Raw genomic sequence first — 18,696 nt, 5'->3', positions numbered from 1 at the left:
AGTCAGTGACAAAAATGTGATGGCAATGGCATCCCCATAAATGTCTGAAAAAGAGAGAGACAGAGAGAAAAATATGCCTATTAATAGTTACTGTCTTTATATATTGCTATGCAAAGTTAGTGACAAAAACGTTCATATATCTTTTCTCAAATCTAACACATTTTTACCACTGCTCTACACAGGAGCCTCAAAATATAATAGCACATGATAATATAGTCCAGACATACTTAGATGAGTCTGGCTATATGGAGAGGATGGAGAATGAGAGACTAACAAGAAGAGTGTATGTGAGTGAGATGGAGTGGGAGGCCAAGGATGAGATGGAGGGATGGAGCGGAGAGGTATATTAGAGAGGGGGATGTGAACTGAGAGCTGGGCAGTGAAATGGCAGGGGACAGGGCGACATGAAGGCGATTTGTTTGTGACCACCCCTTACGGGATGAAGGCGTCTGGCAATAGGTAGATATAAAGAATAACGCATGGAGAGTATAAAACAGATGGAATTTGTAAAGTGGAAGAGATTTTGTTAGCATTGGTAGTACAACTGACTATTTTCCTAAGTAATAATATCTTACCAACGGATTTAAGTAGCCGTGTTGAATGCTTTGTCCAGTTGTCCCTTGGTGCATGCTGATTGCGTATGGCCTTTCTTATTTTTCCAGCATCAGTATAGGGAGGCCATACACACTCCCTTCTCTTCTGAGCCAAGTACTCGGAACTGCCTCAACTTCCCGAGTTTCATCAAAAATTACCACACAAAACTCTTTGATTTCTTTCAAACCCATGATATTATGCTTTACTGGTAAGTATTGCTATAGAGAATAATAACTGAATTTATCTGGAGAATGGGATGAGTAACTTAAAATTTGCAATAGTGAATAGCCTACAGGTGACTTTACACTCCCTCTTCTTTCTTTCTTTCATTCCTTCCTCTGTAATCTGTAATACAGTACTGCAGCTACAGAACATTATATTTTTAACTGTTGACAACCCTTCAATTTGTATTTACTGAGACCAGCTGCTTTGAAGAAGGTGAAAAGCTATAGTTTTTGCAGAGAGAGGTACGAGCAAATATTTTGCGGTGACCGATTCAATTGGGCACATTTTTAAACTGTCTTTTATTCTGCTAACTTTGTAAATGCCAAGGCTTCCTGAAGGTAATGGATAGTCAAAGAAATGCTCTCTGACAGTGTATACTTGATATATTACATTACATTGATATGATGCTTAGATGTAACTATATTTCTTATGCATCCAATCTCATTGTCAATCAGAACTCCATGATCAGCTTCAGTGACTTTAAAACAGTACTTTTCAAGGTATATTTCTTTATACTGCTGGCATACTGATACGTCAGTGTTTATTAGCAGACCATCTGTATGACTTTTCTTAAAAATTGGGTAAGAGGGCTTTTCAGGTACAGTGATGATGTTTCTTTCAGCCATTCTATTTACTATTTGCATAAGAGGTTGATCAGGTTTTCTTAAGAGATTCTTAATGTGCCCTAAGAAGTTTTCAAAACAGAATGCAGAAAAATTGTCAAGTGTGCCATATTTTTCAACATCATCTGGTAAATGACATAAACTATGGACATTGTAAACCACATATCTCCTCCCATATAGTTTAATGAAATGTTCAACAAAGGCATGTAAATATCCTCTAGCACATTCAACTGAGCCATCAATATCTGTTCTAGAAAGCAGGTTCACAGATCATAGTAACATGAAATTTTTGTATATATTTACATCAATGCTGTCAAATAAAGCAATGGGACCAGTGTAAAGTAAAAAACTTCTGTATTCAGTGGCTTTGAATCTATGAAGATCGTCTAAAGAACGAGGTTTTCTATTAAATTCAGACAGAATATACTTTGCTATCTTGAGGAGTTTCTCTGATATTGCTTGTTTTTTCTGTGTTCCAATTCTTACATGTACAGTAGAGGGCCTTTCAACCACAAATTAAGTAACTTTCTAACAACACCAAGAAAAACTAAGTGCATAGGATCTAGTGTAAACTGAGATACTAGTCCAATGTTTGTTACTCTAACTAATGGTGAAGTACCTTTATGATGGTCCTCATCACTCTGATTTAAAAAGTTCATATCTGTGCAAGGAGGTTTGTTCAGCTCTGGAAGAACGACTATACCTGATTCATTTATCCCACTTTGTTGGCACCTTTCACAACCATGATACCCACTGTGTGATGTAATTACCTTTAAAAACTGTCTAGTAGGTGCATCACAGATAAAGCAAGACAACTTCACAGGTATAAGACGATTCTTGTATCGGTAGCCATCAGAGAACAGTCTCCAATTCAATGATAAAACTGCTTAAGTACTCTTCGACACTGGTAGGTTTTGAGGTACCATAAAAGAGACCAACAATTTGAGGAGAATTCTGATTTGGAAGTCCTTCACATGAAAACTGAACAAGAATAGGCCAAAACTGATTCTTTGAGCTTTTATGTAAGGGAATTCCATCGCAGATAACCTTCATGGACACTCCAAAATCCACAAATAAGTTTAATGAGTCTGCATTTTCATATTTGGATAGATAACAGTCTAAAGATCTGAGTAATCCAAAGTGGAAGTATTGACCACCAGAGATTTCTTTAAATGATGAAGAAAGGTCAGTCGGTGTTTTCAGTAACGTCCGAGCATCTGCTGGAAGTGATGTATCATATTTTTCTCTTAGTATTTTTAGGAGAGCATTTAGACTGGTGTGAGGAACTTTAAAATTTACAGCCCATTGTTGCAACAATTCCTGAGTACTTGGCTCATTTAGCTTTTCATAGTCTTCCGCACTGGTCTCAGTGGTCTGAAAGAGAAAAAATAAATAAAGAAAGAAAGAAAGACAAATCTAAAGAAATATGCCCACTATGTGTTTTAATAGGGTAAAACTTTTGAAGTAACCAAAATTGGCAGAACTGAAATTATTCACTACTAAATGTAACGCAGCTACCCTATATTTATTGCGTACAGTATAAGACAAAACTCGGTTCCTGAAATTTGGTGAAAACATGTGGTGAAGGACGAACATCATGGTACTCGCTGACTGACAATGATTCCCATATGCGCAAGTGTTGAGGGTTTGGCCCTTTAACATCGCATACATCGCATAGTGGTTTTCGAGCCTAGTTCTGAACCAGCCCGACAGATGGAGCTGCACTGCTGTCAGGCATGCCACCAGGGACAATGTGGGCGTAGCAAGCCTTCCATTATGCTTTGTCAGTTGCACTTATACATCGGACAAAAGCGGAAACAGAGTTCTGTCTTATACTGTACATCTCAGATCTGGCTTCACTCTACTGTAGGAAATGGTGAAGTTGTATTGACAATTATTCCATAGTTAGGAACGACCGTAACAGGCATGGGGGAGGTGTGTGTATCTTAGTAACAAACTATCTTATAAGATCCGTGAAGATTTAAAGCAAGGTAACCTAGAAAGTAAATGGATAGAGATACACCTACCAAGAACTATCAGGAACTACATAATCTAAACACAATTACTTGAGCACCGGACTAGATAGAATACCAGCTAGATATCTGAAGGATGGAGTATGGAATCGCAGGACCCTTAACACATCTGATTAACCTGTCGGTAGACACTAGCACAGTACCAGATGAACTCAAAGAAGTACTAGTAACACCTCTTCAAAAAAAAGAGTGACAAGACTTAATTACAGACCAGTTAGTACCGTACAGCTATTGTACATAGTGTCGAAGATCCTGGAAAGGGCTGTTTATAAACAAATTACAACCTACCTAAATGAAAAAGGCATTTTGTATAAATTTCAGTCAGGCTTCAGGGGGTATACTCTACAGAAACATGCCTCATTCACCTTACAGACTATAGAAGTTCAAACATGTCTAGAGGTCAGTCCACAGGTATGGTTCTGTTAGATCTTCAGAAAGCATTAGATACAGTTGATCATAGCATTCTCTGTGATGGGCATAGGATCTGTTGATTGGTTCAGATCATACCTCAGCAACTGAAAACAAAGAATAAATGCTGATGAAGCAGACTCAGAATTGATGAATATAACTTGTGGGGTGCCTCAGGGAAGTATTCTAGGTCCACTGCTATTTTTATGCTATGTCAATCACATGATTCTGAGTGTCACCTGCAAACTTATGATATACGTGGATGACAGTGTACTTCTTGTATCTGGAAAGGATCCTAAAGTAATATCAGACACCGTCCAAAAAGCTTGAATCCTGTCAAAAATGGCTCATAGACAATACACTATCACTACATATGAGGAAGACAGAATCCATATTATTTGGTTCAAAATGAAAACTACAGGCAGAGGAGAATTTCCAAATAAAGTGTGATTCAACTGATATTTCGGCTGTACCTGTTGTGAAGTATTTAGGACTTAGACTGGATGTTACTATGTTGAGGGATGAAATAATGGAGTCAGTAATAAACAAATCTACCAGCAGATAAAAATTCCTATACAGACAGACAGGAAGCTTGCCAACAGCAACAAAGAGGACTCTGTGTCAGGCAATCGTACAATGCCACACAGATTAGGCCTATGTGATATCAGCATGGTACTCTGCCCTCAGCAAAAAATCAGAACAGAGGCTCCAAGTCCTTCAAAATAAAGTAATAAGGTATATTATGAATCTAGAACCTATGTCACATGTAAGCTGCCAAGAACCAAATGAACTTGGAATGTTATGGGTAGCAGATACAGCTATGCCGCTAAGACTGTACAATGCGAATAAAATCTATTTCAATGTTGCCACTGGATATCTAAGGGAAAATTTTGTATGATCTGAGGCTTGTGCTCACCATAATACAAGAGGCAGTATATTAAATTTTACTACACCAAGCATTAGGGGACAAGAATATACAGTACATTCTTCTACGCTGCAGCAAAGGACTGAAATAGTTTGCCTCACAGTATATAAGCAAACAGAAGCCTTTGGTCTTTCAAGAAAATAGAGATAGCTACCTTCAACAGACAGCCTCGGACAGAGATGCTGATGAATTTTTGTATTACTAGGCAGTGCAAAGTCAGCGCTGATTTAAAATTTAATACAGTATATTCTGGTAAACGAATATAATCTTTACTTTTTCACTGTATTCAAATATGTGTACTGAAATTAAAACAGAAGTTGGTTTAAGTAATACATTAATAGAAGTTAGTTTGAAGTAATACACTAACAAACTAACATTTTATACTTTTAATTATAGTAATAAGCTATAGTAATTAGCTATTTGGAGATAGCATATGACAGGGTAGATAGACAAGGATTGTGGAAAGTGTTAAGAATATATGGAGTAGATGGGAAGTTGTTGAATGCTGTGAAGAGTATGTACGATGGTGCGAAGGCTGCAGTGCGTGTGGATGGTGAACTAAGTGAATTTTTCTCTTTGAAAGTTGGTCTGAAACAGGAATGTGTCATGTCTCCATGGTTGTTCAATCTGTACATGGATGGGGTAATAAAAGAGGTACAAGGTAGGGTAGTGGATGTTGGAGTGGCCCTGGTGAGAGAGGATAGTGTTTGGAAACTCCCTGTACTGTTGTTTGCAGATGATACTGTGTTGTTGAGTGAAGACGAAGGGGAGCTGCAAGGCTTGGTGGATGAGTTTGAGAGTGTGTGTAAGGAACGGAATCTAAAGGTGAATGTAGGGAAGAGTAAAGTGATGGTCTTTGAGAGAGGTGAAGGCAGTGAATGTACAGCGAGGTTGGATGGTGAGGAATTGGAAAATGTAAGTACGTTTAAGTACTTGAGTAGTGTGATGAGTAAGGATGGAGGTTTGGAGGGTGGGGTGCTTGAAAGGGTACAGCAGGGAAGAAAGGTTGCTGGTTCTTTGAAAAGCAGTGATAAGAAACAGGGAAGCGAGCATGGAAGTGAAAAAGTTACTACATGACAGTATTGTGATACCAACTCTAACGTACGGAAGTGAAGCTTGGACGTTGTTGGAAGGACACAAGTCAAGAGTGAGAGCAGTGGAAATGAGTTATTTAAGAGGAGCCTGTGGAGTCACATGGAGAGACAGGCTGACGAATGAGGATATAAAGGAGCGTTGTGGTGTTGATGTGGATGTGATAGGAAGCGTTATGAGGAACACACTGAGGTGGTTTGGCCATGTGGAGAGGATGGAGGGTGAAAGACTGACGAAGAGAGTGTATGTGAGTGAGGTGGAGGGGGGAAGAGGAAGGGGGAGGCCGAGGATGAGATGAAGGGATGGGGTGGAGAGATATTTGAGAGAGGGGGGTGTGAGCTGGGAGCAGGGCAGTGAAATGGCGGGGGACAGGGCGACGTGGAGACGTTTTGTTTGTGGCCACCCCAAACGGGACTGAGGCGTCTGGCAATAGATAGATAGATAGATAGCTATTATATTTCATATATATATATATATATATATATATATATATATATATATATATATATATATAGACGGTATATACAAATTGAATGACTTGTTTTATGAATAAGCCTAACTAAAAAATGTATGCATTCATACGTGTGCTTCTTCTGTCAAATGAACATGCGTCTGCTAGGTCTGCTTCACCCACTCAGGCACAGGCTACTTTTGGTCACGCGATGGTATTCTACCAATCAATTTGAAGTGCGGTCTTTGATTCCTTCTGGGTGGAAAATTCAAATCCTTCTCACTATTGCTTCTGAGGGAGTCAGACGTGGTCTGTGCCCCGGGTGTGATATTGATTACTTAAGGGTTATTAAGCGTTTCCACTCGGAACATGAGGAGGTTGTTGACTTTTTAAAGAAAACACGGTGTATTACCTTCCGAAGTGTTTTGCCCAGATTGTCAGGTACCGTGCAAAATTTAGAAAAGACAAACACCAGTGGTACTGTGCTCAGTACAAAAAGTACACAAAAAACAAGAAACGCATCCAGTGTGGCCCATCATATCTCTAGAATAAGCATTCCCTAGGTTAGGTCTGTTTGGTTAGGTTTGGTCTGGTTAGGGTAAGTTAGGTCCATTTGGTTAGGTTGGGTTAGTTTTGGTCTTGTTGGTTACGTTAACCAGTTGCGCAGTATATTTTTCTGGCGGTTTTGAGTGCGATCTGACTTATTTTTTACCTTTTTTTTTTTTTCTTGGAAAAGGCTGGGTTTCACCTCCTTATCCAGTCAATGTCCATGATCGGAAAAAAGGGGAAATAAGGCATTTCTGACAAAAATGAAGGTCAAAATCACTCAGATCACATAAAAAACTACCAGAAATGCATATTGTACAACCTAAGGGGTATACTGGCAACTTGTAAAAATTTACCGATTAAGCAAGACTTGATTAAGTTTTTTAGGTTGGGTTAGGTTAGTATAATGCAAAATAGTGTGTTTTTAAGTGATTTTGATCTTACTTTTCAGGAGAGAAAACACTTTTGGAAATCTTACTCAAAATTCCAAAACGGGGCTTTCCCCACAAAATGAAGGTGAAAATCAGTTAAAATACACAATTTTCCATTGGAAAAAAAAAAAAAAGTTGGTTAGTTCCAAAGCAATGACAAGAGGTTATACAAGCCTAGGCTTAACTTACGCAGCATCAAGTACACAAGTTTTCTTATAGGATAAGGTATCAATTTTGAGATGCAGAAATAACCTACAGGTTTTGATAAGACTAAAAAATAAGGACTGGTGCAAAGTAAAAAATTATCAACTAATTTTTACCTTTTCTTAACCTTACCCATTAAAAAAAAAAAAAATCCAATATGTCTTAGCTAGCATCTTACCTCTAAATAATGCCTCAATTCATGAAGTTCGTTCTGATCCACACCAGATGATGGTCCGCCTGCGGTGGTCTGGGCTGGGCTGATATAGCTTGAGTCAATACGGTAGAGGATGCCACAGCATTATCTGGCACTCGGTTCTGATAGTCACGAATTTGTTCAACAGCTGCATGGCTCCTATACGGATAATATCTTATTTTCTGAATGGCCTTCTTCCTGATAGACCACCATGACAACATACCGCGACACAATTAATTTACCCCTCAAACCCTGACACCTTGAGGGAGACTGGGAGAGTCTGAAACAGAAGTCCGCCAAAACCCAAACACCAAAACAAACCTGACCGATGGTTCTTTCTCAGTGAGGATAATTCAATAATATCCAAAATGCTTTAATAATAATAATAATAATAAAAACCAATTGTTATTCAGGAGCTGTAATACAATGCCTAATTTCCTAATTTTCAAGTAAAAATGGGATATTTAAGATCATCGATTGACTGACCATTTTTAGTTTCAGTGTTCTATATCTAAAATTAGGTTAACTTAAAAACTGTAAAATTTATGTATAGACAAACATTTAACAAACAGCTGGAAATGGCGTGATAAGGGTATGACTATGCAGACCCAATTCAGGTATATGCCAGCATTGGCAACAATATTCTGTTTCAATTCTGGTTTGCCAGAATTGGAATGGAACAGAATTTTCTGTATCAAGCCAATGCAGGTCACATGCGATTTGCCGCAAGCCGGCGGTACCGATACTAATCCAAAAGGAGCCGATATTGGCCCAATAACCCCATGTTATCTGGGAAGCTGTTAAAATACTGTAAATGCCAGCATGGGTTGGGTACTATGGAAGACTCTTGGTAAAACTGTATGCTAGAGTGTTATTCTTTCTAAAAGGTAATGCAATAATAATGATAGCACTGACTAAAGCATTCATCATACTACTAGTCCAACACTTAATCCAACCTAACCAAACTAAATCAGCATAGGTGATTAATCTAGATTAACACTGGGGCTAACCTAACGAAATCAAATTCTGACCTGACTAACACCTAACACAAACGGCCACTAGATTCAAAACTGACCGCCACTAGACCTAACTAACACAAACTGCCACTAAACAAAAAACACTGTCACTAGACCTAACTAACACAGTGTGCAACTAGACCTAACTAAATCATACTCTGACCTGACCTTACTTACTGCAGCTTTACCTGCGAACAAAACCTTACAAAACTTACAGAACCTGAAGTAAAAGTAAGTGAAGCATTAACTGTCTACTGGGCACACAGTGCATATACAGCTGTGTGACCCAGTGAACATATTGTAGTGGCAAAAAATAATATCAGATTAAGCAGCTGAAAAATGGTACTGCAGTATCTTCTAGACTGATAAGCATTATTGCTTAGGTCAGAGTTTACTTTCACATTTACAGTATATTGTACCGTGTGTTGTCTATGTGTCACAGGAACAAAATACGGCATTTATCAGAGATGGGCACCGCAAACGAAAATTCAGTTCGGCAATGCAAATCCCGCAGACTGAAAAAACTGCCTTCCGCAACTGCAAATCCGCAAAATTCTTGAAATTTGTAGTTCCGCAAATGCAAAAACGCAAACGCAAACAATTTTTATATAAGATTATAGGTATAGTAAAACTAAAATATATCAGTTATTATTAGTAGCATATTAAACTTTTTTTTACTACAAAATAAGGGTAAATCCTTCACTGTTGTATATTAATGAATAAAATTATTACACTTCACAGCTCACACTTGACAAGTTGACACACCAGTCCACCTGTACTCCTCGACACTAACCTCCTCCGTCCTCACTCCTTTGTCACAGTCAGACTCCAACAACGGAGACAACTCCAACATAGAGTATATCTATCTTTCTATCAATATTGATACTGCATGGGGAAAGATGGTTGTCTGGTAAGGAAAATGGTAAAATTGTGTTCATTTTCATTTCGTACGTTTCTTGTTTAATTTGTTATTTATCTGGCTAATTATTTTTGTTGAGACTGAAATACTGGCACTGGCAATACTAAATGTCTGATAATTTGAAAATTAGACTAAAGGTCATACTCTAGGTGGACTGGGAGGCTCCATAGCACATCTTTGCACTTTTCATCTTGTTATTGGCTTGTATGCTAAACAAGTCTTCTTGGTGTCCATGTAGTTTATATCAGTAGCATACATATAACGTCTAAGAATCTGGAAAACGATCCTGAGTAAGATTTAATATTTTTCTTTATTTATCAGGGGGGAAAAAATCTTTGCTGGCTTTCATCCTCAGATTCTTATTTCTTACCCTCCCACCAGAAAGCACATACTGTATATATATATATATATATATATCATTAAGAGAATGTAGTGAGGAACGCTGCAATGTAGATTAGAATAATACTTGCTACGACGATGTTATGCTTTATTTTTTAGTCGCGAGTACAGACGATGCATCCTCTTGTCTTATACCCATTTTCATTCCTTTCCTGAGAGCTTGGTATGAAGCCAGTGATTATCAAAAATAGATGAATTTGATCTCCAGCCATTCTCTCTCTCTCCCTCTCTCTCTCTCTCCAATATATATATATATATATATATATATATATATATATATATATATATATATATAAAATCCTTTTGAAAGAATTGTAAAATTATCATACAAAATGTATGTTAATGAAAAATGCTCTTGCACATCGTACGAAGTGAATTTATCGTTTATTACAATATTTATCATACATATGGCAACAACACTGGAGTGGCGGGCGGCGCAGGCGAGCCGGCAACTCATCCAGACGCTGCTTGCCGGGCTAGGCCACGTACAGTAGATGTTCGCGGGCAGATTTGCGTTTGCGGAAGTGCTTTCGCAAGCGCAATATCACGACTTTGCGTGGAATTTATTATGCGCAAACGAAATCATACTTCCGCAATTCCGGAATTTGTGGTTCGCGGAAGTGATTGTGGAAGTGCCCAGCTCTGTTACTTATCATACCGTATGTTAATGCAGTGTACTCATCGAGTTAAGCTTTGCAAGTCACAGAAAATGATGGTTACAAAAAGAAACTATATCTCCTAGTAATAACAAATTATATATTATCATAAAATAAAGATTGGGTATAAATAAAGAAAAAGTGTGCAGTCAGACCTGACATGTTTCACTTTCCTTGATACTAGCTTTAATTTTATTTAATATTACACCACTAGGGAAAGAGAAGGTTGATATGTGAATACATTTGTAGTGGTTTTCCCACTTAAATATTGAATGCCTTCCTCCCAAAAGAAACAAAAGACGACACCGTATGTTGAACCAGCACGGCGGTTGTCACGGTACTATCTACGTCATTACTTCGGCTCTGTTGTTAAGTAGCCAGAGGCAGGGAAGACGGCCTCTTATTGGATGGTGCATTTAATGTTGCCAGACGTTCATACCTCCATTGAGTACTAACATCAAGACCTGGAAAAATATTACTTTCGTAATAAATCATTTCGTAGATAAATTATGCACCCAGAGAAACCAGGATATTCACAGGCAGGTGGCTACAGGTAACAGACAGGGCGCAGAATACTGCTCACGGTTCCTCAGATGTTGAAAGAGACCGGAGATGAAGCGGAAGGTGCATGAATTTGAGCAAAAGTCATACTGTAGGTTTCTAGGGTTGTTGGTATCCCTCTGCTGCCATCAATTTTTATCTATACTTCCAGCCGATGATAAGTACGGTGTTATTAAAAATGCAGGAGTCTCGTTGCTCTCCCATATTAGTAGTGGGTTCAGGAATGCGATAGTGTGTTCCCTTCATTGTGATGCTCTGCTGGGCACTGAGCGGGAGACAGAGGTAGCATCGTGGCACTGAAAATAATGTGATGTCAGCACAAATCAGCATCCCTGTCGCTTGTCTATCAGCTCCTCGGCACACAATCAGTGAAATACCTAGATCAAGCAGCACACCACCTTCACACTGGACATATGTAGACATGGCAGCATATATGCAGCATCTGTTGCACATTCAATTAAAATTATTGTAACAATAAGCTTACCTGGGACTTTAGCAGATGTGCTGCAGGTTTAATAATCTCTAACAAACATCGTTTTGGTGCTGTATTAAGCTCAAGGCAATACGTCTTGGCATTTTCTTGCAATATGGTATGGAATTAAGAAAAGTTAGTTAGGTAACGTCTGTTACTTTTTATATGCCCTCCACTGATGTGCTGTTGCTTTAACAGTTCCCAAAATAACTGTTTTGGTGCTCTGTTTGGAATAGGCATCCACACTTTACTGCCAGCCTAACGGTGTTCTCACTTGTTTTGCTTACTTGACCAGTTATGACTTGTGCAATTTGCAGCAAGTATGATAAATGCATTCTGTTAGTACTGTTACATATGAACTTGATATTATAGCCGTGATTTTCTCCCACAGGCACGAGAGGGTGAGGGAAGTGGTCACGGGAAATGACAACAGTGCACTTGAAGATGCCAACATTTTTGATGTTTCAGAGAGCATAGTGCGCACTTATTCTCTGGTCATGAATGCTGAAGTGGCCATAGGGAGAAAAATGTGGTCCTCTGAGGCTATCAAAAAACTCTGGCAGGACCGAAATACTTATCACGCCATAATTATTATTGGTTATGCTAATGAAATTGCTGTCCCCTTTCTTTGGGGTTATGATGGTGCTTTCATCAATATCTGCACTCCAGGTGTGGAATATAGTCATCTAACGATGCAAGGGAACTGGCTTCCTCTGTCCGTTATTCCCTCCATTCTTCAGCCTTTCACCAACCACATGACTTTCTTAGAGAGAGCTGTCAACCTTCCGAGTGAGATACTTAACTTTGCCATTTACAAGTATATTTACATTCCCCGCATGCAAAGTCTTCTTGAGGAATTTTTCCCTGATATGCCTCCACTGGAGGACCTATACTTTAACAGCTCCCTCACCCTGATCAACGGTCACTTCAGCTTAGACGGGCCGGTGCCACTGCTACCTACCCAGGTCGAGGTTGGCACTATTAATGCCAAACAACCTCAGCCACTGCCGAAGGTAAGATCTGATGATATAAATATAAACAGAGAGAGAGAGAGAGAGAGAGAGAGATGGGTATTGGTATATCAGTGGATATAATTTATGACTTTAGCATCAATATGAGTTTTTTTTTTTTCCCCGAAAAGAAGGCAGGCAGTTACTGCTGCATGTTTCTGCAGTGAATCTCAGGTCTATTATCCTGTTTATCAAGGGATGGCTGATGAAACTTCAGTCTCGTATAAACTTAAGTATGATACTTCTGATCTGTAGTATTAGTGTGTCACTTAGAGTAAAGGATGATAATGACATGCAGTGTCCATTGGCTTGGGATTCTCCAAAGCACGTCTTCCTTCTCGGTCCATTTCCATATGAGGTACGTCAATAGCCTCGTGTCTACTTTTCACATTCATTCTCAGACGAAAAGTAGTTGAGAGTAGAGCATTCATAGCTTTTAGTCGCTCATGTTCTTTACTTCCTTTTCTTCCTGTTCTTGATCCTGGAGAAAGTTCTGAACTATACCTCTGCCATGCCCAAAATAACTAGTTTACAAGGTCTATCTGCACGGGACATCTTACTTGGCTCCAACCCATCTCACAGCACCCCTGACCCATGTCCCCCATTCTGTTCCACTCAACACACGCTGTTTCTCTCCATCCTCCCCCCCCCCCCGCTCCTCCCCTTTATAGGCCTTTTTGAGATGAATCGGTTCCTAACATATAACTTCATTGTATTCATCGCGCATCAGTGCCGAATGTAATCTTCATGCCATGCCATACGACCAATTACCATATTTGTCCATCCCAGACACCCAAATTGCTCTTTCCTACCCACTACAGCCATTACTTTAAGCATGACTCTTAGCCTAACAGTATCCATTTCCACAACCTAAACTCCTTCCGGGTTATCGTAACACTGACCATCCAAGTCCAATCCATTTCCTCCTCTCTATTTCTCTAATGCAGTGAGTGTCCTAGGAATGGTTACCTCCATTACTAGGTCATCTTAAATGCCCATGTTCGTCACCTCACCCCACTTGTGCACTGTGATCTAAGAACTGCCCCGTGTCACCCAGCCATTTCCACACATCCAACCGACGACTTGCAATATCATATCCCATGAACCATTTCACCTATTTCTTTCACTCACTGGGCTGATGTTTTGTCACACATTTACATTAGCATGTTTTGAATCCCTTCTTTTTGACCTAAGTGAACTTTACAGAACTTTTTTACCTAAGTGAACTTTACAGAACTTCTTTTTGACCTAAGTGAACTTCACAGAACTGAAGTGCCCTGACGGACGCAGTTACCTAAAAGCATCAATAACTGATCACCTCGAGTCTGAACATGGCTGAAATGATGGGGAGCAGCTAAAATGGATCGAATCTGACTTCAATGGATACGCCTGAACCCGTACTGGTCTGATAGGGCCATACTGGATGTAAAGGATATGTAAAGCCCAGATAGGATCTGAATGGCCCTGAAAGGCCACATAATTGCCTGATTTTGTTGTTATTGTTGTTGTTGTTTCCACTGGATCATGTGGACGCGAACAGAATGAATTGCAGGAAACCCCTCAAATCAACCAGGCCATGGAGAGGTTTGACTTCTCTTGGTAGATTCAAAGTGCCTGGACGAAGAACTTACCAGGATGAACAACCAGCCTGGACCCAGGCAGAAGACCAAACTAAAAACATAAACGATTCGCAACTGCCAGCACCTTCCAGGAAGAGAATTATGGGTAGAACGACAGTGCAAAGTCACACAACCAAAGAACTGGCCTTAGGAAGCTGAATGATAGTGAATATCCTGAATGGATTTAACTAAATGCACCACCGAGGACCTCATTTGACATACCTGACGTGAAAAGATCCTGAACTGACATGAAATGGCATGACTAAGAGTGGATGAGTGTGAAATATCAGATTCGACATAAACCGAAATTGCAAAGCTAGAAATGAATGATCCAGAGCAGACCTAAATAATTTGATTGAGCATAATTGTATCTGCCTGACCTAAATGATCGTGAACAACGTGGATGGTCGTACATTTGAACAGGTCCAGCTGGGCCTGATTGAACCTCATCGGACAATCAGGGTCCGTGAAGTGACCTCTCTATGTCTGAATTGATATGAGCGACTTGAATGAGTCAAGGTTAGTCTCAATATCCCTGAACCAATATGAAGTAGCCAAAATGTCATTTCAGCTGTTATTCTCCAGACAGGCGTATTAGTTGAAGGTTAGGCTAACGGGCATTTACACCGGGATGAAGCATGCTAGGGGTACACGCATAACTTTTTTATCCAGATGGTATAGATAATTAAGATTATGTTGACATACTGGGCGGTAAAAGCCATGGGTACAAAATCTGTTGCAGATAGAGACGTTACGAGAAAACATAATTAACCGAAACATATTCCTTTGATTTATGGAAAATGTGAGTGTGTTTAAGTACTTGGGTAGTGTGATGAGTAAGGATGGAAGTTTAGAGGATGAAGTGCTTGAAAGGGTACAACAAGGAAGAAAGGTTGCTGGTTCCTTGAAAGCACTGATAAGAAACAGGAAAGTGAGCTTGAAAGTGAAAAAGTTACTACATGACAGTATTGTGATACCAACACTAACGTATGGAAGTGAAGCTTGGACCTTGTTGGAGGGACAGAAGTCAAAAGTGAGAGCAGTGGAAATGATTTTGGGAGGAGCCTGTGGAGTCACATGGAGAGAGAGACTGACAAATGAGGAAGTGAAGGAGTGTTGTGGTGTGGATGTGGATGTGGATGTGATAGGAAGCGTTAAGAGAAACACATTGAGGTGGTTTAGCCATGTGGAGAGGAAAGAGTGTGAGAGACTGACGAGGAGAGTGTGTGTGAGTAAGGTCGAGGGGAGGAGAGGGAAGGGAAGGCCAAGGATGAGATGGAAGAATGGAGTGGAGAGGTATATGAGAGAAGGGGGTGTGAGGTGGAAGCAGGCAGTGAAATGGCAGGGGACAGGGCGACATGGAGGCTGCTTGTTTGTGGCCACCCGTTACTGGATTAAGGCGTCTGGCAATAGATAGACTGACAGATCTATGCTATGCTGTAGCTCTTGTGTCGTGTTGCAGGACCTGGAGGTGTTTGTGACTGGTGCTGGGGAGGCTGGTGTCATACTATTCAGCCTGGGCAGCATCGTCAAGGCCACAGACATCCCTCAAGAACGCAAGGTAACACTGATTCACCCCTTCATCAGGCGAACCATTAATTAATAGGGTGGCATTGCTTGATAAAAACAAAGGTTGAAGTGGCTGAGAGCTTGCAAATCTCTCACATTCAATGAAACTTGATCAAAGGAAGTACAAAATCATGATCCATTCATTTACAAAATTAATATCTAGATAGATTACGCTTTGTAATATCTAGATACGGTACACCTTAAAATTTAGAGGCCATAGTCAGCAAGAAAGAAATCTAAGAAAGACAGGTCAAGGATTGTGTTGCTTTGTACATGAAAAACTAAGTATCCGTTACCTAATCCACTGTAGAGCCCGTGTAGTACCATCAGGAGAGAGAGAGAGAGAGAGAGAGAGAGAGTTCACGTACTAACTTCAGGTGATTCCTGGGGTCATTCTCACATAAATGTTTTATGAACGTATGTCGAATTCGGAATGGTTATGGAGTTGTTGCTGTGTTGAGTAACCCCAGTTTGTGAAGCCAAGGAGACCTATCAACTGTAGGTACGCAATCGTTGCTGCAGGACCGTCCCGTGCTGGGACCCGATGTTGCCTTGTGGCAGACAGCGCCTTGCCACCGCGAGGTGTGGGGGAGAGTGTGGAGGTTTGGTTCCTGGGTGGAGACCGTGGTTGCGTCTCTCCACCCAGCTAACAATACATTCCACATCACCACATTCTTTGAATATATAATTACCACCCAGGGTTGTAAATGATTTCTTGCATTATAGAAAACCATTCGGCTTGTCACTCAATGTAGATCCACCTAAAGTGAAATGGAAATGGAAAGAATAGTAATAAAATGTGACAAGATAGATGGGAGAAATGGGAAGAAAGGAGGACAGGCACGTGTATGAGTGACAGAGGTGGCGGAAAAGTAGGCTGCACTGCATCAAGTGGGTGATTGTTGGTCGCCACTGCCTGCCAGCGTTGTTATGAAGTAAACGACATTTTAATTTGAATGGCGGTAATGGGGAACATTATCTATTTCTGGCCTATGTTATCATTGTCTATTCTCTTCATTACAGTATTTTTGCTAAGAGTATGCAAGCAATAATAATACGATGCACTACACAATGAACAATTAAACAAAAAAGTTAAGCAATGAAGAATGCAGAGGATGGTAAGACAGGTTGGAAATAAATAATTCTTCTTCTTTTGGTGATGAAGGGCAAGAACTGCGATGCGGCCATCTTCACCTTGCCAATGAATAAGAGTTGTGTACAGCAGTGTACCAAAAGCGTCCACAGTTCCTTAGGAAGAGACCAAAATATCTTAAGGGAATCAGGCATCTGGGGGGTTGAAGTCCTTGTCCAAACAGTGAAGATGGGGGAGAGAAAGAGGTGATCCATACAGTCAGAAGTCTAGTATGGAGTGTCATTCTGTGCGAGTGGAAACGAGGGCAGTACAATAATCTCATCTGCAGTCCGGCACCAAGGGCAGTAGGGGTCAGGGGACAATCTTAAGCGATGTAAGTAAGAGTGTAGAGGTATGTGTCCTATATGAAGTCTAGTCAGTAGAACGTTACTAGCTCTGTTCGTTGACTGGGCCCATGATGGAGGGGAGGAATCTGTCTAATAGTGACGGTGAGTAGTTGCCGGGAGTAGGAGGCTGAGAAAGGCATCCCACCGACTGTGGCAAGTTTGGCAGATTATGTCCCATTATGTGTTCAGCCAGTGGGTGAGGGTCTAGAACTATTGAGGTGTGTGCCACCTTCGCAGCAGCAGCAGCAGCAGCTATTTTATTGCCTTTGACTCCAGAGTCTCCCACTGGAGATAAATGGTCCAGTCACCACTGAGGAGGGACACGAGGAGGGATTGGATGATGAACACTTCCAATGTGTCAAGGGCTGGTGCGCAGGACAGAATGAGGAAGAGAAAAGACTGTCCTTGAAAAGGACAACATTCTGTGGTTGAAGATGGGACCACACGAAAGAAAGGGATTGGTATATGGCATATACTTCACAGGAGGTATCTGAGTGAAGAGGGTTCACCTGCCATGTTTGGCATACTGTCAGATCTTCATGGTACACAGCTGCAGAGGTGAAGGATGGGGAGTCAATATGTGATCTGTCTGTGAAGAACCAGAAGTAGCCTAGATAGGGTGTGGATGCCATCTCACTGTAAATGTGCAATGCTAAATGAGGGTGTTGAGGCCTGGTGTACAGTGAAGGAAGAGTGGAGATGTAAGATCAATCGACCCAGGTTGGGACTGGGATGACCGGGGGTGGGTGGGTCAGGGAACAGGTAGGAGGAAGGAGAGGTCCTTGATATGATACAAGGATCGGACATAGGATGAAGCATGGGTCTCGAGATGCCAGTGAGGCCAGGTGGAGGAGATCCCCAGGGAAAGGTAAAGGTTGAGATTAGGGTCTGGAACATAACCCAGCATACTATGAGGCAGTCCTGTTGATGGTAATGGTCTTGGAGGGACAGCAAGCCCCCCTTCAGTGAAGAGGGAGGTTATTGGCAAGGAACACATTGCTCCAGTAGTGATAGAGACAGCCATGTTCTGGATCAAATCCAGCTTGCGAATAGCTGTGGGTGATGCTGTTCCCATACAGTACACTCTGGTAAGTAATGAGGCTGAGTATGCCTGTCCTATAGTTGTGAAGGAGGAAATCACAGTTGGCCTCCCATGTCATGCCAGCTGAGCAGCACATGATGTCCGGGCATATGGAACATGAAAGACGTCAGTGGTCAATGTGTGGCTTCCATGTAAGGCCAGGACCATCAGTTTGCATGCCAAGGTAGAT

General features: G+C 40.7%; 1 protein-coding gene across 1 annotated transcript in view; it reads left to right on the top strand.

Annotated features, from left to right (window-relative positions):
• Positions 1 to 18,696, top strand: part of LOC145415398 (UDP-glucosyltransferase 2-like) — a 137,021-nt gene that overhangs the window by 39,558 nt on the left and 78,767 nt on the right. Inside the window, exons 2-3 of the mRNA XM_080284682.1 lie at positions 12,140 to 12,761; positions 15,840 to 15,938. Of these exons, the coding sequence (XP_080140808.1) occupies positions 12,140 to 12,761; positions 15,840 to 15,938 (721 nt within the window). The remainder of the gene's footprint in view (positions 1 to 12,139; positions 12,762 to 15,839; positions 15,939 to 18,696) is intronic.

The sequence above is a fragment of the Coenobita brevimanus genome, chromosome 102 (genome assembly GCF_032717465.1).
Source record: "Coenobita brevimanus isolate Jiangsu-jjx chromosome 102, ASM3271746v2, whole genome shotgun sequence".
Classification (NCBI taxonomy): Eukaryota; Metazoa; Arthropoda; class Malacostraca; order Decapoda; family Coenobitidae; genus Coenobita; species Coenobita brevimanus.
This window is presented reverse-complemented; position numbering and strand designations above follow the sequence as displayed.